The sequence below is a fragment of the Sylvia atricapilla genome, chromosome 2, assembly GCF_009819655.1.
Source record: "Sylvia atricapilla isolate bSylAtr1 chromosome 2, bSylAtr1.pri, whole genome shotgun sequence".
Lineage (NCBI taxonomy): Eukaryota > Metazoa > Chordata > Aves > Passeriformes > Sylviidae > Sylvia > Sylvia atricapilla.
Genome location: NC_089141.1, coordinates 5,085,182 through 5,108,162, shown reverse-complemented (window position 1 = coordinate 5,108,162; position 22,981 = coordinate 5,085,182). Strand labels below are relative to the sequence as shown.

The 22,981-nt window shown below is 38.0% G+C and overlaps 2 protein-coding genes across 11 annotated transcripts in view; both read right to left on the bottom strand.

Annotated features, from left to right (window-relative positions):
- ZBTB11 (zinc finger and BTB domain containing 11) overlaps positions 1 to 22,981 on the bottom strand; it is a 149,159-nt gene that overhangs the window by 73,895 nt on the left and 52,283 nt on the right. The window lies entirely within an intron of this gene.
- The window catches only part of SENP7 (SUMO specific peptidase 7), a 43,358-nt gene that overhangs the window by 14,276 nt on the left and 6,101 nt on the right, over positions 1 to 22,981 (bottom strand). For 4 of the 10 annotated variants that reach the window (XM_066340704.1, XM_066340707.1, XM_066340705.1 and 1 more), the window contains 10 exons: positions 14,984 to 15,181; positions 13,264 to 13,461; positions 9,832 to 9,947; positions 8,923 to 9,092; positions 7,641 to 7,989; positions 6,930 to 7,087; positions 5,858 to 6,004; positions 4,415 to 4,448; positions 3,450 to 3,617; positions 921 to 1,186 (listed from right to left, as the gene is read on the bottom strand). In XM_066340704.1, the coding sequence (XP_066196801.1) occupies positions 921 to 1,186; positions 3,450 to 3,617; positions 4,415 to 4,448; positions 5,858 to 6,004; positions 6,930 to 7,087; positions 7,641 to 7,989; positions 8,923 to 9,092; positions 9,832 to 9,947; positions 13,264 to 13,461; positions 14,984 to 15,181 (1,804 nt within the window). Of the gene's footprint in view, positions 1 to 920; positions 1,187 to 3,449; positions 3,618 to 4,414; positions 4,449 to 5,857; positions 6,005 to 6,929; positions 7,088 to 7,640; positions 7,990 to 8,922; positions 9,093 to 9,831; positions 9,948 to 13,263; positions 13,462 to 14,983; positions 15,182 to 19,760; positions 19,808 to 22,981 lie in introns of all 10 variants that reach the window. The other 6 variants (XM_066340709.1, XM_066340711.1, XM_066340713.1 and 3 more) reach the window with 4 other exon arrangements.

Sequence of the window (22,981 nt, the reverse complement as noted above, 5' to 3'; positions counted from 1 at the left end):
CAATGAAGAAGATTCTTGCTGGAGATCCAAAGTATAAACTTTGGTATTTGGGCAAACATGCCCTTGCTCACACAACTAAAAAGTTATGAATATTTTTGAATATAATGACAGATCTTAGTTCATAATTCTCTCTCTAAAACTATTCATGCATTATATAGCCAAGTGAATCAGAAATGGTTTTGGAGACTATGGAAGAGTGGAGACAAGTATCCTGTCTTACCAGGAGCTGTATATGCTTGAAAATCTAGTCCTTGAATAATTTGCCTAAAACCAATGCGTATTTGAGCTGGCTGGCTTCCTTTTAAAGTCCCCAATTTCATTGACCAGATTGATCTGCTGTCTATTGGTTTTTTACTGGTGGGAACAAAGATATATATAATTTCTGTGTGACACAGAATGTCATGATATAGAATGATGTGGGGTTGGGCTTAGACATTTACTCAAGAGATTAAACGAAGACAACACATTAACTCACACAGACTCATCTCCCCAGCAGTCTGAGGAATAATTCAGCATTTTCAAGCTGTGGTAACCCTACAAGTGCATCTAAAGGTGTCTGGAGGGCCATCTACACAGCTCCTGCTCTGCTGCACCTCCGGCTCAACCAAACAAATGGTTCCAATACTAATTACTTGATTAACTTCCTGCTTGCTGCCCTAGAGACACCACAAGGGCAGAACACCCCCGTGGTTCTAAATTTACACAACCACAAATCCATCTAAAGTATTGGTACTTGCCACTTACTGATCAGGTCTACAGACTATCCCTCTGTGGATACAATCTAGCTGGCTGCAAATTTTGGAATAATTGTATCTGGATTTTTTTGAGCTATGAATTAAGAAAGAAGGCTGCCCTAAAATTTACTCAAATGTGTGAATGTCAGCCAGTGGTGATGAATGAAGGAACAGTTATCCACTGACCTGAATTACAGGCTCATGATGAGCATCTGAGGTATTCTCTTTTGGCATATATTGCATTAGTAGATCCTTACTGCAACTCATGAAAGAGCTTTCTTCAGGAGAAAGATCCTTAAATAAGGGTAATGCTTGTTTCAAAGACAAACACTCAGCAAGATCTGGTGCTCTGTTCCTCTTGCTGACAGCTGTAATCAGTTCAGTCAGTCTGTCCTCTTCCCATTTTGTAAGTGGTTGAGACAGTTCAAGAAATACAAATTCATTGGATTTGGCTGGAAAAAAAAGAGAGAACAGATAATATTAACTATTAGATTATGTGACAAACTTGTCTAAACATCCACAAAGGAACCTGGAGAGACAATGGCAGGAGGAGAAGCCCAAACACCACCCTGCCAGGTTCATCACAGGGGCCATCAGCCCACAGAAGTCCCACTTGCACAGGTCAAAAGGAGCACTGCAAAATGGCAGGTAGGAATCCAAATTAAGGACTGAGGAAGAGACACCCAATCGTGGGACCCTTCCCAGGGCTGTCCCAGGAGAGTCTCAGCCCAAGGGTCCAGACCCAAAAGCCATCATGACAAGTCAATGCCAGAGGACTTTCTGGACTGAAAGGGGACTGCTGCTGAGGTGTACAGCACACACGATGGGATGCAGGGGAAGGGGATTTTGGGATTGTGCAGGACTTAATACAGGTTGTTTAAGGAAAGACCTAAAGGCAGCAAAGAGAGACATTCAGGTAATTCAGGGAAGAAGTGCTATGGGTAGAGAGAGGGTTAAGGGCATAAAAAGACCAGGCACATTTAAATACTTTGCTGGTCCATGCACTTGTCTGGCCACGCCACAAACATGGACCAGCACAACCTGTCCTGTCTTCTTCCTAAAATCCTTTCTAATTCTCCTGGCTGAGAAACTCTCAGGCTGTCAGATCAACCATGGTTCATTTTCTTCTAATAATAACACACTAAGGCAAGAGAGCAGAATCACAGTAATCATTTCCACAATCTGTAAAACCATCACGGACTTTTTCAACAAGTCTCTAAAAACATGTCAAAACATTCACATTATTACGTAAGATTAAAAGGCATCAAATAGTCAAACATAGAAATTTAATAAAAACGCCTGATGGTTTCTCCAACAAGAATGTAACCAATGCAAATAAACCTAATATTAAAAGATGCCTTGCATCTTCATACTCACATTCCACTCATTTCACTGGGAACTGTGTTTACAGAAGCTATCAGTAACTTCAACAGACTTTCATCAACCAAAGGTAGTTCTCTGCTAATATTTCATTCGGTGTTTTGCTTCAAACTACTTGTACTCCTTATGCAAAGCTGCCATTACTTTTACAACCTACAACTTTTACATTACTTACAACTTTTCTTCATACAGGTGGTGGCTATATAGGGAACACATACTATTAAATGTCACACAGACAGTGCTGACAACTTTTCCATAGATGCTATCTGCAATGGTTTTTCTTATGTAAAAACCTTGTATGACTGTGCCACTCTGAATACATGAGCCAAAGTTACACTCTATTTTTTACAGAGCTTCATGCTAGAAAATACAAGTCAATAATACTCTAAGACTAAGCAGCCCATCAGGCCTTTAGTGAAATTTTCTTCAATAATACTGCAGTCTTGTCAAAGGTCAACTCAATTTTTCCTTGCCAAGCCTTTTGCATAGCATATACAATATTCACGAGTAAGGATATTTAAAACATCCATATATTTTAAACGGAGAGATGCTTTGTATACAAATCTAGTTTCAGAAGGCCTCCTAACAGATACTACAATAAATTGTTTTGACAACATTTTATTAAATAGCAGTAGTTTTGAATCACATTAGTTTTTTTTTCTTCCAAATAGAAGTACAGTGAAGCATTTTAGAAATGCAGAACTAATCAAGTTATCTACACTAGCAGAGCCTCACCTTGAATACATGTGTGCAATTCTGGGCACCTCAACATAAAAATGACATTAAGCTATTAGAGAGCATCCAGAGGAGGGCCACAAAGATGGTACAGGGCCTCGAGGGGAAATCATACAAGAAGCAGCTCAGATCACTTGTCTTGTTCAGCCTGGAGAAGAGGAAACTCGGGGGAGACCTCACTGCAGTTACAGCTTCCTCATAAGGGAAAGAGCAGGCACTGATCTCTTCCCTTTGGTGACAAGTGACAGGACCCACAGGAATGGCCTGAGTCAGGGGAGAGTTAGATTGGATATTAGGAAAAAGGTTCTTCACCCAGATGGTGGCTGGGCACAGGCTCCCCTGGGAAGCACTCACAGCACCAGCCTGACAGAGTTCAAGGAGCATTTGGACAATGCTGTCAGGTATACAGTGTGATTCTTGGGGATGGTACTGTGCAGGACCAGGAGTTGGACTTGATGATCCTACCAACTCAGCATATTTTCTGATTCTGTGATTTTGAAAATGCTATAAGCTTTCCTCTGCATGCAAAAACCACAGCTGTAAAACAACCACTTTACTGACATGACCTTTTTATAGCTCTAAAGGAAAGCAATTACTCACATGGCTTGCTGGTAACTACCTTTCCCATCTGGATTTCAATCTTTTCTACATAATCCACAGACAACCAAAGAAAAATAATTGTTGAAGAACATCCACCATCACTTTTCCACCAGCCAAATCTTCTCAGATCCAGTGTATCCACTGTCAGCTGAATGTTCTTAAGGGACACTGTAGAAAACAGAAGTCAAAAAAAGACATGCTCTTAACAGTCACAGATAGAATCATATATCTTACAGTAATTACATGCTGAGAGGTATGACCAGAGTGTATTAACACAGTACACACACATTTTATTCCTTACATTGTATAAAATACTGAGGATTCAACACTTAAGTTAGTTACATCAAATCGTGTGAAACAAAGGTACCAAATTGTAACACAAAAATCTAAACATCTGCATGCAGGATTCTTCCTGAAAAAAGTTGTTTTTTTCCTCAAAATAACCACAGGTAATACCTACAAATATGGAAAAAAGCATACTGCAAATCATTAATTCCTATTTGCTTACAGTCAACTCAACTTAGAACTGCCCATAAACGTTTTCCTACCACACATCATATTGGACAATCAACTGAATGCAAATCTATAGTTATATTCCTCTTAGCCTTAGTCTACTCATATATTTTTGTAAACCTTAGGATTTAAAATGCTAATTTGAAAAGTTCTGTGTTTCACCTGAAAAACATACACAGTCATGTCTACTATAGCTCAGCACCTAAAACATGCAGGCATTAAAACATGCAAGGCACTAAAACTACAAATTCACCTTAAAAATACAAAAAGCTGCTAAGTTGTTAATGCTTACACTACAGACACCAAAACTTAGATTTACTCAAAAACATAAACCAACTATCTCTTTGTGAAAGATTATGAATTATTCATAACGGAAATACACATTCAGTGTTTTAATGCAGTAATTTAAAGATACGATTAAGAAAAGGTGAAAGAAAGGAAAATTCTCTTACCTTGAAATGGGATCACTACATTTTTCATTGTAAACTGAAATAAGATTTAAAAAAATATAAATTAGTTTGCATTTTACAAATTGATTAAAACAATACACAGATTTTTAAATATCTGCACATCTTTCTTTATAAAGTTAAGTGAAATAAACTGAAAAAAATATTATAGAATCATTCGGGTTGGAAAACACCATTAAGCTCAAGCCAAATACACTTAGTTTGAGACTTCATTCTGCCTATACCACCTAAAAAACACTCCAAAAAACACTGTAAAAGCTAAATTACAGCAAGTAACTTTCAGAGATGCAAGGCTCTGAGAAATAAGCACAAAGCTGCAGAAGTGCCTGTAGGCTCCTTAAAAAAAAGAGAAAGATGAACACTTGGGACAGGAGTTAAAGCCACCTATGAGAAGCTGTCAGATGCACTGCTTGAAGTAAGGACATGATAGAAATGGTTCAGCTTTATGCTGGTATTACTTTTTGTTAACCTCTGAATTAAAGGCCTTTATGCACTGATGCTATGTTAAAGAGACTTTGTGAAATGAAATAACACTTTATTCTCACTTTAGCAAAATGTTATATATATTAACAAAGGAGGTTTCCCCTGTGGCACTGCATTAGGCATAAAGTTGTGTTTCCCAAGGAAAATTTCTACTTTGCACCTAAGAGCATTGATTCTAAAATTATTTCAGCTCATCTTTCAAATTGTTTTTCCCTGTTAACTAAGAAAATTTCCATGGTATGTTTTTGTAACCGCTGTTTTGTGAGAAGCTGAAACTGCGACTACAATCCAAGATTTCAAAATGTCTTACTGAAGGCAAAAGAAGATGTGCAGGTTCAAACCTCTCTTTTTCAGTTGCAATATACAGAATGAACCGGGTCAAAAACCTGTTGAAACTCCTGGAGCTGGTGCTCCACTGAAAAAACATCTTCACTTGTTTCTGTACACTGTAAGTAGCATATTGTCTACATACTAAAGCTTTTAGTATCATTTTTATGCTCCCTGAAGCCACAAAGCAAGCAATTTTCTGCTTAAAAGGTAAGAGCATAGTATATATCTGAACTCTGATCATTATGAATTACTTTATTAGAACACAATTACTATTTCTAAGAAAAGTAACTGGTCTTTATTTTGAGTGAGCTTAATGGGCCATTAACATGGGCATTGTTTTCTGTTAGAATTCATTAAAAACTCAGTATGATTTGTGCTCCAGTGCAGCATTTATACAGAACCCTTACACGTGAAAACTGGCCACAGCAAATCACAGCTTTTCTACTGACAGCAATCCAAATGCTCAAGGCAATGACCACACACTCCACTGTTTAGCTGAAGGAATTTAATGCAAGTTATAAAAACTCTGTGCTTCCACACTAAGGATCACTGACTTCATTTAACCAGAATTTTAATTTTTAAATATTAACAAAATAGCATAATAGAACAACTTACCCTAGCAGGACCTGTTGATGAACACTTAAACTTCCCAATGTGTAGTCTATCAAATTCAACATCCAGTGCCAGGTTTGTCTGCTTTCTAGGTGTGCTTCCAGAAGGTAAGCTGAGAGGACATCCATCTTCAATTGACTCTGTTAAAAACTACAAAAAAAATGTACTTACTTGGACAGGACTTGTTAGACACACCCCTCCTGTAACCTCAGGAATACCTTTCTTCATGCTTGGAAGAAGTGACTCCCAAAGCCAGCTTCCACATAAAAAATTCATATTATAAAGCTCTAAGTGTTATTACCTCCATTACTGACAATTTCCTTAAGAGTCTATCAGTACCTTGCTACACCTCCATTACCAAGACACGATCTGTGCTCTTGGCTTGGTTCTAAATTAATAAAAACTCAAACAATAGAGCAAAAAAATAATACCCTTTGTTTGATAGCAAAGCTTCAGGCTCCAATCCAATGTTTATGACTGAATTGAGTCACCTGTCAGAAGAGGCAGCAATGGCTCTTCTGACTTGTTTCAAGATTACAGAGATAACCCAGGTCCAGGCCAAAGCAAGCAGCCAAAGGCTAATAAAGTCCAAAATGGGACAAACAGCCTTTATAGCTACTTTTAGATTCAAGTTCTACAGCCAGCCTGACAGGAAAGGGAACTGCACCTTATCTCTGTCTGCTGTCAACCAAGACCCTCAAACTGAAGCACTGAATTACAACAGAAGACTGGATGACAAAAAGAAACCAGTGTGTGGAAACAACTTTTTCCACAGATGTATCTTCATCATGACTGTTTCCACCTCAGGTTACTATTTGATCTTCTTGTTTTCTGATATTAAGCATTTCCAAATGTTTCTTGTCAAAACAGGAAATACATTGTGTGTAGCAAAAACATCCAAGCTTCAGAACCAGAGATATCTTCTGAAGACTGTACAGTATTCTATCTGTGAAATAAATTACTGCAGCTTCTGCTTGTAGCTGGGACTATAATAAATAATCACTTTCTATAATAAACATTACAGAAATAAATTAAAGGCTTGGCATAACAACACATAAGCCAAAACCTGGACTACCTGTTCTGTGTGACTTTTCCTCTTGTCTTTTAAGTGCTTGTCTGAGAAACGGAAGTCAGACTGTTGGTCTGTTTCTTTATTTTCAGTTATACTATCCTGCATCAGCTCTGTGCATTGTGATTCAGAAGGTCCATCTTCATCATCACTGGAAAGGATAACTAAAAAGGAGAAAAGAAGTATACATATACTAAAAATTACAGACTTGAGAATATTTCATTCCTTGTGGATTTCAGACAAATAAAGAAGCCTTGCAGTACATGACATCAAAGTACACTGCCCAAATCAGTCAAGACCTCTGTGCATGGAACTGTATGCAACATGCACTGCTCTGCATCTTTACAAACACCTTTTCTATCAGATCCTCAAAATTATTTGGCTATTAAATGAAACAGGGCACAGCACAGCTGCTTCAAAGAGAAGAATTTTTCTCAGTTTCAGCATCATTAAAAAGTAAAAGCTCAGTTCTTTAATAGCCACAAAATCACCAGAAAAAAGAGGATTGGAACTGGAGAACCTTGCTGTCTATCCTGTTTGTCAGGTACAAGATCCTGACACAATGCACTCTTCTCTAACCCGCACAAAGCGTTACAAACAACAGGATGGCAGTCTTCAATCTTTTGCTCCCTATGTCTCAACTAGACAGTTAAGCTCGAGTCCTCCTAGTACCTAAGTGCAGCACCAGTAATTGTCATCAGCACAGACAGTACATACTTGGGTCAATGGAAACAAGTTGCTGATTACCCCTGCAGATTCTGTTCCGCAGACTGCTCAGGTACTCGGACTTGTCCATCTTCAATCTCCTGATGGTACTAACTTGGGAGGAAATCACACCCTCACTGCTGGCAGAAAGCTGCTGCTTTGACAAATTCCTGGGAGGAGACTCTGAGGCAGAGCCCTCTGCGTGGCTGTGAGCAGGGGAGTGGTTGGGGGTGGAAGTGGCTTTAGAGTCTCTCTCTGCTGGACAGTCCGGCACCAGAATAGGATTAGATCTGTGATCTCGTCCATCCTCACTGGGTATTCTGCAGCCAGGAGACTGAGCTGAACTCAAACTTTGCTTTTCCTAGAAACAAGAATCAGAGACAGGATGTAAGTTTATTACTTGACGTTCCTAGTTAAGATCAGTGATCACTGATATTAGCTACGTGCTAGAAAAAATAATTGTAGTTTAACACAGTGAAATTTTATGCTCACTTCAGGCTAATTTCTCCCTCCTCATATTCCAAAGACTTATTATATAAAGACATGAGGGACAACCTTTTTGTAAAGGCTACAATGACCTCTATTCAAACTGAAAAAGGAGCTATTTCTGATTTTTAGTAGCTCTATCAGTGTCAGACATGGAGAGGCCAATAAGCAGTGCTGTTCTTTACTTTCCTTAAGTGTGGCTTAGTCACCTGGGTTCAACAGGTTTGGCAACAGCCTGCCTCTGTAGGGTTTAAATCAGAAGGCTATAGAGATCCTTTATTGTTTATATTCAAATGCTTGAATCACACTTTGTACTTGACTGATTCCCTCAGTCTTTTATTTGTTGGGTTTTTTTCAAATCCTAATGGTGGAAAAGAAGAAAAGTTCAGGGAAAAGTTCAATAGACTAAGGAGGAAGCAAAAAGATGACATGCAAGATTTCAATAACCTCAGGTATACTTTGCTGCTAGGGCCCCTAATTCTAGATCACCTGTGAAAGAAGCTTCACTTAAGTAGCTAGATGCCTTATTTTCAAAATTGTTTGAATCCATGCTCCTGTCTGAAGGAAACACTGTTATTCATCTTTCACAACCTTACTGCAACAATAGGCACATTGTGATGATGTGGACAGAAGAACATTTAATCACTCCGTGTCATGCACCACAGAACTACATTCCCTCAACAGGTAATACCTGCTAATACACCTGTATAATAAATCCTATTTATTGTCACAATCCTTTCATTTGGCATGTTGCTACTGCTGCTACTAAAGTGTGTGTGAATGTTGCATTTAATTATAGCACACTTACAGAGAGTACAAGAGACTTTTGTGGAATGTGCGCATTACAATCATCAGAAATATGGCCACTGTGTCTTCTTTTCCTTTTCTCAGAATCAAAAGAGCCTGATTCCTTCTGACTAAGAGTAGTGCTGTTCATGTGTCTGCTCCTCTTCTCCAGTTCACCACGGCGCTTGTTTTCTGTGTCAAAAAAAAAAGTAATTTAACATACTATCCTTAAAAACCTTTACATTTCTTCATATTGTTTATGTCTTATATAAAATGCATGGAAGCAGCTATCTTCCACAACAAGTTTTCCTTTTTCAATTTTATCTGGCTGACAAAACATATTCCCTAAAATTATTATTACTGCATCATTAGTTAAGGGTATAACCAAATTCATAGCTCCCTTCCAAACAGGAATTGGCACTTTATACTCCACAGTCTTTCTTTATCTTTTGCCAAACGCAATATTCTCAATTTCTTCTTCTAATCTGCAAATATCAGTAACCAGCATAAAAAGACAGCACATTATCCCTGGAGAGTGTGCACAGAGGTCATAATTCTTCAGCAGCGAAAGCAAATATTGTTTAGCATGAATATTTTAGCAGGGTTCACAAACCACTTGAGCATTCTTAATGGATTTCACTCTTTATTCTAACACTCTTTAGGAAACCAAGATTATAACAGTGCAGTGAGGCAGCACTCGGTCTCATTTTTCTTCCACAGATTTGATTCATCATAGCTTTATTGCTATTTAAAACCAGGCATTTGATACATTTTTAATGTATCCATAAAAAATGCATTCTGAGGAAACACATACACTGTGTGCAACACCATTATTTCTGTTCTCTCCTCACAATACTAGAGTAAAAAAGGAAAATATCCAAATACTCTCCAAAAATCATACTTAACTGTCAGATGACTGCTTGCTACAAACCTTTCCTTTGCAGTTCTCGTCTTCTGAAAGTGACAGAATTAGTTTTTTCTAGCTCCTTAGAAGCCTTGGGCAATTTACAGGGTTCATCATCTGTCTTTCTCAAGCAACGTTCAGACCTGTAAATAATATTAACTATGACTACTTATCTTTGATTTTGAAATAATACAGAATAAAAATCCCAAGAGAAACAAAAGTAGGTCAGACTTCAAACTTCTGCCTCTCCCATAAACATGTGGACCTTGCCAAATGAAACACAAATTAATTCAGTCCAGTTGTGGATATACTCAGATACTCTCAGATTATTAATGAAACAGACACATCTAAAAAGCACAGTATGAGAATCTGACATGCTTGAGATCAGACACAAACATTACTTTGCTGTAAGGAATGACTGCAACAAGCACACACAAAAAAAAGAGAACAGTCAGTTGACTATCAGTGCCTCTACAATGAATATGAAGGGAATGTAGTATATTTTTAACTAAGAACTGCTGATAGAATTCATTGAGCAAGATCCTGAAATGCAGTACTATCTGAAACAGAAATTCCTGCTCAAAAGGGCTTGAAACACTAACTTTAAAGGTGGTGGAGAGGGATGGGACATAGAAAGAAACAGAAAAAGATTACAGTACTTAATCCAAATGGATTTTGTGTTCATCATTTTATAATGTGTTCAGCTCAGAATGTTGAGGTCTCAAATTTTCAAAGAGCTAAGTGACCATCACAACGCCTGATATCACTGACAGCCAAGCTTGGACTCCTAAAAATCATCACCCATGATGGAAAAAATACCATTGACATCTCTAAACACAACAACCAAAACTGAATGCTTTTTGAACAGATGACTACTCTTTAGTGACCTATCTGTAAGTTGGAGTATCAGTGTTCCTTGAGAATTATGTACAGACAAAGATTTCTGGAGTGCTCCAGTACCACAGTGATAAGCACTGTGAAAATAATTACTGATTCTCTTTCCATTCCCAAAGAATCGTGAACTGGACCATGTACAGAAGCAGTTTCCAGTAACTGCTATTGTTCATTCTGTATATGGAACAGGACACATTCTGTATATGGAATAGGGAAGTATATCTGAGGTCACTATAGAAAACTTTATTTTGGAACCCACACGTCTTTCTCAACTAAAATACTTTTATACATAACAGCTGTATAGATTTGACTGTCTTAAAAGACCATACAAAATCATCAAAGGTTTTTCAGCATTTTTTTTACATCAACATCACAATTCAGGGATTTTAAGAACAGAAAGCACCTGAATAGGACTGTTTCAGTTTATAGATTTTCCTACACATATTGGCTTTACACATAAATTCTGCACATTTTATTTTTAATTCCAGCTTTGCTGATAATTCGGTTTTAAATGCACCCCTTAACAGATATGTGCATGGCCTGTAAAGCCATAGCAACACATATTGTCAAGTGCTCTTAACAACCATGAAAAACAAATACTGTAAACACTTTGAAACCCTATGTTTCTTTATATTTAAAACCTAGCTCAGATCATCAATTACACTGACACATCAATGCTCACTTAAATACTGGATTGCAGTAAATCAATAAAAATCCACCTATTCTGCAATACAAAGAGCAAGGATGGAAAGAGGGAGCTGGCAGTAGGTTCTGGCTGGTAGAGATAAGTTAACTTATTACCACCTTGTTCTGATGACACACATTTTTTTGACTTGATCTGAAATTTCCATAGTACAAAACTAACACAATTGTCAGCAATACAAACCATGCATCCTAGCTACTCTGACTGTACAAAAGACTCTGTATGATCATGTGCATATATATGTGTAACACTTAGAAGGGGGGGAGCTTTTATTATTCTCCTCCAGAGATCCCAAAAGAATCAGTGCCAAGTATATGTAATGCACTGACTTGACTTACAGAGAAGTGACCAGGATCAAGCCATGACTTGGCTGAAATATCTCCTAAATTCTCCATTTCCCATATGGTATCTATTACAAATTTCACTAAAGTGATAGTCATTGGGGAAGGGTGAAAGATCATCCTAATGTTGGCTCCTGATAACAAGCCTTTTACACAATATATCAGAAAACAGGTACAGAATATGAAGCACTCAAATAATGAACCACTCAAAATCTAAAGCAAGTTCAGTTCACAACTACTGAAAAAAATTATTAGCTCAAACAATTATTGTGCTTAATAAATGATACTGTGCTCCAGATGAGAGCCAGAAAAAAAAATAAGTAAGATGTATCTTCAGATTACAGTGTTAAATGCAAGAGTTAATGTTCTCCTCTCTATAAATCCACTACCTCTCAGCAGCCAAAACTTTACAAAGTGAAAAAAATCAGATATTAAAAAATTAGTCTTATTTTGCAATAAAACAAAATCATAAAACCCCCCTAAAAACCTAAACTCACAACAATCCAAACAAACACTCCACATTTCAGCCAGTCTTACAGAAAGTTATTAGCAATAAATGATACTTTAAAACTACACAGCCTAATAAACTGTTCTCTCTAAATCTTACTTAAATTGCAGCTTCATAATGTTAATTTAAGCAGCAATGGGCAACTCAATTAGGGAAAAAAAAAATTGCTATTAATTTCAGTTCTCTAAGATCCGGATATATGAGGAACATGACTGACTTTTCTCAGTTTTAACCTGGGAACTGTTAATTACTCCTGCCTTCAAAAAAACCCACCATCATTCTTCTCTTCTCCATCTTTCTACTGTCTTCCTCAGAATTTCCTGCTATTTTTTCCTGTGGAAAATTTGCTGTTGGGCAAAGATCTAGCCATAACAGACAAAAGGAGACAGCTTACTTTGAATGCAACTGCCACCTTAGACCAAAACAGATGTCACCTAACTCAAATATCTGATTTCTGTTAGTTTTACATGTCAAATGTTACTGTGATGCTCAGTCAACCTAAATACAGGAAGGAGAGATGAAAAGTAGATATTAAGTGGTAAGAGGATACACACAGCCCTTAACCAAAGCCACCCTGTGAGGAATACTGAGACCACCAGTGGGTTAATGAGAAACAAAATTAATTATCAGAGAGAGTCATTTGGAGATTTTCTGCAGAAAGTTATTTGAAATCATGCTAGAACACATTAACACCAACAGAAAAGCAAGATTTTAGTTCTGTACACAAAACCAACTTAGTTGTGTTTGAATTAACTTATGCATCTTCCCAAATCAAACCAGTGATGGATTGCAAACACAAATTCCTTATAAGAAAGAAAAGCAGCCCTTTACCATCAGGTCCAGCAAACCAGAACAAATGTAATGTTAAAATGGCTCATTGGAGAAGCATGTTAATTTGCAACAGATCTGATTCAAGAAAAGAGTAGAACAAAAGCTGTGTCAGGGAAATTCTTTTCCATTGTGAAGTTATGTCATTTCAGGCAGACTGGCAAAATCAGCAGTGAGTAACATACCTTTCAGAAAGAAAAGAACTTTCATGAGGAGAACTTAATATTTGACATGTCTGTGTACTGGTAACAGTTGATGAGGGTAGTTGGGCCGACTGCAATTTGTCAGCAGCAGGTAAGTTTGCATCAATTTTTACGTGGCTGTCTATGTACTTTCTTCCAATTTTCGTACTCAGGACGTTCGTCAAGATAACTTTGGGTTGCCTGCCATACATATAACATTAAGTCATAAGTACTGCACTGAAATCTAGAGAAACAAACTTCTTGTTAAATGCATGAATCCTAGACAATCCTTAACAATTAAACACCAATATTTTTAGTCCCTTAGAGGCAAAAAAAAAAAAAAATCTCATTGAGAAACTTAAAATACAAGGAAAGCAGATAAACAAAGTAAGACCAGGGTAAGAAAAGCTAGCCATGTAATTTAACCTTAGCCAGATACCATACACACTGCATTGCCTCTAACATATCATGTAGTATTTTTTAAAAACTGGTAAATATCTCTAAACAGCTTTCATGCAGTATCTGTACACATTTCTCAGAACAAACAATCTTGATTTTCCTGTGAACAAGAAGCCTCCAGCGAAACAGCAAACTTTCTAAAGCATTTAGTGGACAGGTAGAAAAGCAGCATGTACACAAAAGGTAGCATTAGATTTTATTCTACTCCTCAACTATGACATGGCACTCTAGTACAGCAAGTCCCAGAAGAATACCCTCAGATGTTAAAACAGACAAGCATCAAAAATAAGCCAAGCAGAAATACAAAGATGCAACTCCCACTTGAACACACACGACATGTAAGAACAACTCACTTAATACAGTGCCACAGCAGCCAGTTTGCTGTTTAGCCCATATCCATTTCCTTTCTCAGATGGAGATTTAAATTCTACCACTTCCACTGCAATTTATTTTGGATTAGGTTGTGACTGCATAATTCTCCTGTTGCCTGCACTCATCCACAGAGCACAGACTGTGCGATGTCTGGAGAGCACTCAGATACCCTTGTGCACCAAGATGTAAACTTGCTTTTCATCAGGAGGCTACCTTCTAGACACAATTGCAGAGACCCATAGGGGATAAACAATTAAGAGATACAACTTAAAAAGGGAAATTCTAATACTGAAGAACATGTACACTGAATGCAACCTCCACTAAAGGAAGCCCCTAAACTGTCTGTCACCAGAAGCTCAGACAGAAAACCCAGAGAATAAATCATTCACTCTTAGCCATACTTTTCCCTGAGTATCTACAATTGACCACTGCTTGCAGGGGGGTGCAAAGAAGATACTGGACATGATATGCTTTTCTTCTGATCATTTACGCCAATTTTCCTATTTTCATGAGTAGTCTAAAGCAGTAACAGTGAAAATACACCTTCATATCGTCTCTGAGAAAAGGGCTGCAGTTAAATTCAAGTATATTCTTTTCATGAGAATTAAAAATTCCCAAACATTTTGAGAATTCAACAGCTAAATTATAATTAATTGGTTTTGAGAGTACAGGACCACCTTGAAGCCATTTGATCAGAAAAAACATTACAGCATGCCTGGCACCATCTCTCAATAATTATCAAAAGGAACCAGGCACAAGTGAATTCAGTGAAGTGAGATAAAATACAGTTCATGAACAAGGAAGCTGTGGTACAATAAAGAACACTTTGTCATGAAGAAATAACTGCAGGGAAAATGATCTTGTTTAGCGACATGAGGCAAAGACAACATACCTTTTAGACAGAAAAAGACTTTGGAGAGTAGGGTTTAAAATCTGCCATATCTTTACGCTGGCAGCAGATGATGAGTGTGCTTGATCTGACTGCAGCTTGCCAGCATCAGAACAATTAACACCAGTTTTAGGTTGCGCCTGTGTGTATTTTCTTCCTATTTTCATCCTCAGGACATTCGTCAAGATAACTTTGGGTTGCCTGCCATACATATAACAATACATTAATAATAGGGTGCTGAGAACCTTTTAAGTCACATGAATTCAACAAAGATATTCTGTGAGTTTTCTGTCTCTGCATCATACCTTACAGAATAAAGGGCTCTGCCCTGGCAATTTACAAGCAGCTTTCTTTGGAGGAGAGCAGTTGCAAACTCATCTTTTGATCAGGACGGCCTTTCAAGGCCTTTTTCATGCCTCTTCTGGCATGAATAACTAACATAACCATAAGCCATTCTGAAGAGGTAAACTTTCAGTGCAGATACACTAAAATGGAAAATTTGACCCATGTTGTTATCACAAAATGTTGGAAGTGGTGTCACTATGGCCTTACAAGCTCTTCTGAAAGTGCACACTTGACCATTTGCAGGATATGAAAAGAGGCAATCATTTTGTGTCATCTTATTTTAAAACCATGAATATTAGTTGTTCCCATATAGCAGATTAATAATGATCTTGCTGGGGAAAAAAGAAGTTATTACAAATCTCCCAGTTCTGAAGCTCCAACAATTTCTATTCAATTTCAGTAAACAAATTACTTAGTATTATGAATTACAAAGCCAGCTAAAATGCCCGAATGAAGTTCTTCAAAGAAGTATCTAGACTTTGGTAGTTCTGCTAGATTGGTACTGAAATCTTCACATTAAAAAATAATTCAGCATTATGGCTAGTAATTTGGACAGTTGTCTTACAGAATCACAAGGGTTGGAAAAGATCTCCAAGATCAACAAGTCTTCAACTGAATACCACCATGTCCACTAAACCATACTGCAAAAGTGCCATGTCTACTTGCTCTTGAACACTTCCAGGGATGATGACTCCACCATCACCCTGGGCAGGTTATTCCAGTGCTTAGCCACTCTTTCAGTGAATAATTTTTTCCTGATATCCAACATGAACCTCCCTGGCACAACGTGAGGACATGTCCCTTTGTCCTGTAACTGCTTGTCTTGGAGAGGAGACCAACACCCACCGTGCCACAGTGTCTTTTCATGTGGTTTTAGAGAGTGATGAGGTCTTCCTTCAGCCTTCTTTTCTCCAGACTGAACATGTCCAGTTCCCTCAGCTGCTCCTCATAGGAATTATGTTCCAGATCCTTCACCAGGCTCCACTGCCCTTCTCTGGACTCACTTCAACACCTCAATGTCTTTCTTTTAATGAGGGGCCCAGAACTGGACACAACACTCAAGGTGTGGCCTCACCAGTGTCAAGTACAGGGGGACAATTGCCACCCTGGTCCTGTTAGCCAAACTATTGCTGACACATGCCAGGTGCCACTGGCCTTCTTGGCCACCTGGACACACACACTCTGGCTCATGTTCACCTGCTTTAGACCAGCATCACTAAGGCCTTTTCCTTCAGATCTTTCCAGCTCTTTTTTCCCCAGTCTGTAGTGCTGCACAACGTGAATGCACCCTAATGGCAAGATCTCAGCTTATTGAATTTATAAGCTGATAAGCATTATGGATCATAGATGATTTTTCAGGATTTACTTTATTTTCAAACTTCTGAGAACTGGACTTGTTTCCCAAAAGCTGGTCCTATGAAGTCAATGAAGTTCAGGCTAATTTGCTGGGTTTCAAAGATTGCTGAAACAAGAACTGGGTTTTTTTCCTATGTATGTCTTGCATAACAAAAAAAAAAAAAATGCTCTCACTGTAGAGCAAGTCTCTTTTTAATAGCTAGGAAAAAACTCTTACTACTCACATAGCTGTTACACACATGCTACAGTAACATTTCTTAAGCCAAGGGCTGCTACTCCTCAGTGGATTTACAACTCTGCAAGCAGCTGTAATTGTAATAATCCCACTGCCACGCTGCATTGAGCTCAGCAGCCTGGTTACATGGTACCTAGGGGCAAATACAGGTATGACATGAAAATTTTCTGCCGAAGGACAGCAAATTCAGTTCAGTTTTTTGAACCTAAAACAAGGCCTGGAACTGCCATGCTAGTGAAGCACAATGAACTTGGGGCAGATGTTCCATGTAAGCCGTTTATTTTGCTCTTTCAATCTTGACATTGAGATTTCCTCTCTCTAGTTACTCATCACATTCACAAGACACATTACCCCTCACTGACCCTGAAAAGACAAATGTTCCTGCCCACAGCCTGGAGAACCTGCCCCTAAGATGGACAGCTATCAACCTGATGAGATCCCTGCACCCCTGAATGCCAGGAGCTGCTACAGCTCTGCTATGCCTTTCCCAGACCAGCAGGCTCCAAAATGTTTTAATCACACATCCCTACCAGCAGTAAGTATTTTGAGCATGTACCTTCTACAGAATTTGTTTAATTAAAATCTACAGAGAGGTACTACCGGCAGGTTGATCTTAAAGGTCTTTTCCCACCTCAATTCTGTGATTATAAAACACAGAAATAAGAACTTAAAAAGGAACACAATAAAGACATAAACATTTGGTAACGGTACAAAATTGCTTGCTTTCTGTACCCCAGTGAATTATCTCATACACACCACACTTTGGAGACCACAATCTAAACAATCCACGATAAATCTAAATGGCTCATTTTCAAACCTAATTAACTAAAGCTCAAGTGAAAGCAGTTTCCTTCACTCTCTGAAATTCTGTCAGAAGTTTCTCAAAGAAAAACTGGTGGAAACGAGCTAAGGCTTTATCTAAAAAAAGAGGCATCAATAAAAAAGAACCCCAAAAGCCACTTAAGGAACTCTATGCTAAAGACATGGACCCAGGACAAAGTGTTATGTAAAAGATTGGTCCTAATTAGCTGTTGGAAGAACAATCCAAGGTTTATCAAGTGAGACACTGGCTCTGTGAAGGCAACAGAAAGTCACATGTGCAAAGACAATCTCATCTGAACACCAGCCTAAAGCACAGTAGTGCTCCAGGGTGTTTTATGCAGTCTGGAAAAGGCTTTCACCTTTCTTTCCTCTCACCTAGTTCTGTATATATTCTATGAAAGATAATGCAAAAAGGGTTCCGAGAATGTGCCTCAAATACTGTAGATGTCAGAGAGGCTTGTTCAATACTGAGCATCCAGAGATTGGATATGCTTTATTTACTGAAAATCTCAGAAAGTGAACACAGGTCCTGAGGGTCAGTTTAGTAACATTAATATCTCAAATGGTGGAGCTTAACTGTAGCTGCTTAGTGAGTGCATCCCAAGTCTGGCAAGTGTTCTTGATCCAGCACAAGAAGCAAGAGATTTATTTTCCCATAGAAATCCCCACTAAATCAGAAGTTCTGGCTTTCTTCCGGACTTCTCAAACACTGGGCTCACACATGAGCCACAGTTTAATACCTCAGAAGAGCTTATAGCAACCAGACTTCATCATTTGTTGTTTGTCCACTGTATATACATACATTAGAAATAAGAAATAAATAAGCAGTACCTAAGGAAATAGAGAATATATATAACTTAAGAAACATGATCAATTAAAAATTCAGGTACACAAGAATTTATTGGGCTGTTGAGAAAATTTACAGCCACTGAAGCAGTTAAGGAAATTTTCAAGGTAAAAGTCATCAACAAAATTCATACAAGTTATCTTCTGAAATTAGACATTCACTCTTGTGCTTTAAAATTCCTCTCTAAAGACAAACACCCAAACTACTTCAGAGGGCCAGTTACTGAAGACTAAAGAACTGAAGCCACTTTAGCTCTTGGGATGCCAGAAGATGTGATGCAATGAAAGACTAAGACAATATTTTTCTCCTCCTCCAATAAAACTCAAAATTAAAAACCAAACCTCGAAGTAACTAAATGATGTTTTTTCCTCCAATTTGAGAACAGTCATAATAGTAAGCCCCAGCAATATGTAAATGTGAACCAGAAAATTGCTTCTTCTTAAAAATATATATTTTAAAATCACTATTGCAGAGGATCACAAGACAATATAAATGTGCTATTCTCTATGGAACACTTCAGCTCTCCTGACTAAAAACAAACCAAGACTATCAGTTTCCCAGATCTATCTCTTACGGTTTTCATTGTCCCACCTCACAAAAATGGCATTTTTTTTCCTTTTTGTTTCTCAAACACAATTAAGCTTTACTAAATTTAGGCTCAAACAGCAAGGTAATTAGTCCAGTGGGAGCACACAATTAAAATAAAGACACTGTGACCACGTATGACCAACACTTGCAAAGATAACAGAAAATATTCCAACACTGAGTGTTTAAACAACATAATGACAGAGAAAGTCCACAGCAGAAGATAAAGGAATCAGAAGCAGAATTTCACTACCTATAGTTTGTTGGCCACTCTGAAAATGCACGTCTGACATCCCTTGCTCACACTCACATCAGGCTAAACCTTAACAGGCTCCAGGCTCCTCTATAATTTGGTTTACTGGTTGTTACCTGGAACTGAATTTTTAATGTTCCCCATTCCCTTGATTTAAATGGGGTTTATAGATTTTAGGCAAATACTTTAGCAAAAATGATCTTATAATTTCAAGCACATACATATACCATGAAGCAAGCTTTGCACTGGAAATCTGCACAAAGGAGAGAAACCTTCAACAAACAAGGAAGTCAATGATACACACTTGTCAGTGTCAGGCCAAGGCATCATTTCTTACGTGGCACCAGGTTTTGACTGAAGATTTTCAACCAGTTATAACGTAACCTTCAGAGCAGAAGAAGAGCTTAAGAACTTTCAATGGCTTCCCTTTCTAAAAGGGGTATGGCCTCTGGCAGTGTTTCTTGAAAATCATGTCATTAAGACTGGGAATATAATACATTCAGAGAAATATCTAAACTTGAACCAGCCTGTACATCTGTAAACAATGGCTGGGACACAGATCCCTGAATTATCTGTTGAATTATTCACAGTATAAAGTGAGCAACTCAAGCAAAACACATTTCAAAAGATTAAAGTAAGTGTCAAACAGAAAAAAGCAAAGTATATGTTAAAAGCAAGTCCCACCAGCAGACCCAGCAAGTAATCTGCATAACAGTAACACTGGAGGCATCTTGGTGAAGGAAAACCAGAGACAATTATTTCTGTTTCTAAAACAAGTACCTACCACACACAGTCTTCCATTTACCTGCCCCTAACTGAAAAAATTACAAAAGCAAAGGTAATGAAAGCATACTTATGCACGTAATGATGGAATAATAAAAAAAAAAAATGTTATGAAAAATGCTGTTAGCTGCTCCTGACAAGCCTCATATTGCTTTTCACAGGCAAGAAAAGAATTATCCTACCTTATAAATCATAGACCAAAAACTATCAATTGTTTATACCTCTTTGGAGAAAACGTTTGACATCCTTTTTTCACACAATAATCACAGCTGCTTGATATGGCTCCTTACTCAACGATCATATTGTATACACAAACCAGTGCTGGAACTGCTGTCTCTACTTCATTCAAATTTGTACTAGAAAGTGATCAAAATGAGAGGAGACTACTGGCTCATTAGGGACTAAATCACTATTAATTATCTACACCATTATCTTCATGGCTGTATTCTTCTCCTAGTAAACCCAAGTTCTGGGAAATAAATATTTTGGTGGTGGCATGTCACAAACCATTTGAGGGTTGTTCCCTCAGCTCTCATATAAGCTGTATGAGGGTCTGCCCTGTGTTTACAGACTAAAGCCACTGATAGACTCGATGTGTATTCAGCTGAGCTTCTGCAGCACATGCACAGCCCAGGAGCTCCTGGACTCTTCCGAGCCCAAAGGAATAATGTGATACACTATCTCTAACTCTGATTGATTAATTCACTGTTGACTCCCACTTTCATGAGGAAAGCTTCTGATTGTCTTCCTTCAGCTTCAAGGTCCTGACCTTTCACCAGCTGATAAACCAGGGACCAACGAACAGCAAACATCAACATCCCTGTGAACCTCCTTGCTTTGTTGGATTAGGAGGTTGTTACTGACCAAATGCCCCTACCAGGGCAAGGGGGACCACTGTGTAAATGATTGCCACAAAAACCTGACTGCTACGGAGTCACTACTTGATTCAGCTGTAACATATATTTTACTGAACATTTAAAATTCTGACATGAAATAATTGCACACCTCTGACTTAAGTGCTCCTTCCACTCTGTCCCCTAACCAGGGAACTAACCCACCCCAGGAGCCCTCTCTGGGATCACACCCTCCTTCCACAAGCCCTGGAGCAGAGCTGTACAAGTCAAAGCAGCTGCAGTTGCTGCTGCAAACGCCCATGATCTCACAGCACAACTGACAGAAGCAACTGACTACCAAATTTTGTAATCCAGAAGTTTAAAAAAACCCCATGAGAAGGTGTAGGTTTGTTTTAATCTATCTGCTTTGTCCTTTATAACTGAAATTAAGTGGCAATAATAGTCCTGAAGCAACGCTTTAGATGAAACATGTCTCCCTAAACATCTGAGATTGGCTCCTATCAATAAAGTAGGTTGCTTTTAAAATATCAGGGGCTAATAGAAGTTTGTCATTAAGACTTATTTCCTACTTTGCAATGCAAATTAAAAATTTCTCATTGGGAATAAAAACTATTGCATCAGAAAGACTTGCAGCACACAACTTCACTCTTTCCTCTTCTGAGTTTTGTCAGCTGTCAGACTCTTGCTCAACAAACACCATCACTTTAGAACCTGTGTGCTCTTATTATGCAATGAGTTCACCGTGTTGATTCTGACTTACTGAGAAACACTGAGTACCCAAATGGAAAACTCAGTACAGGCTTTACTGCAGAAAGGAGAGTAAATTTATTCCACAGAGAGGCTCCAGCTAGTCTCTAAACACACACCTTTTTCCAAGGAACTGAAAAATGTACAGGTTTAATAGCTGAATATTTGCTGTCTGTTTATAGTCTAAATAATTTCTCACTATTGTGCTGGTAACAATGTGGGTAGAAATTATGGAACACCTATAAATGCTATTTAAAAGTCTCATATATTGTAATAATCATATGCAACAGAAATATAATATACAACAGATGTAAAGGTAGCTTCAAAGAAACCAAACTTCTTAATGTTTAATGATCAGTTCAAAGTTCACTGAAAGAACCTTTAGAGGTTGATATCTTGATATCAGACTTATCAACCATGTCACAACATGAATAAAATTCAAGAAACTGCAATTAGATTTTGTTAGGCTGACCCTGTGAGCTGCTCCCTCAGTTCTGTTACTGACAGAAGCTTTTTGAGGTAAGTACATATAAACTGACAGCTATACCTCTGAGGAGCTATGAAAAATAAACTCAGCATCTTTTACAATTTCAGCTCTTCCCTGCAACACTTTGAAGTATTCTGAATATACAGACCAAGCTAAACAATGACTATCCATAAACCACGAACCTACAGAATTCAGCAGTGTCAAAATCACCTGCATTTTCATTACCTGTGCACTTTGGTTTTAACAGTCTCGCCTGATAAGAGACCACTTATGGGCAAGTTTAGCTGCAGTCAGAAAACAGGGCACAGAATGCTTACTCATTTATTTAGAATTAAGTGATTTGGGGAATAACAAGAGTTTCATTATGACAAACATATTCATTCTGTCACAAAGTCATTACGTTTCCTAGCTGCTGCTAATAAACCTAGTTGTACATTTTCATTTCCATTTGTCAGCTACAGAAATCACAGCTTCAAAACAATTACCTAGCTGACAGCTCCACAGATGATGATTTTAACTTCTAATAGCATACCAATAATTTGGCATAATCACAAAGAAATCAAGATATTTGCTCTTGGCAACAGAGAATAAAGAAGTGGCACACCAGTAGTCTTAATTATTTAAGTGCCTTGACAATGACACAGAGGTGAAAAAGCTCTCTTTTTTTTTACTTCCTTCCACTACTAA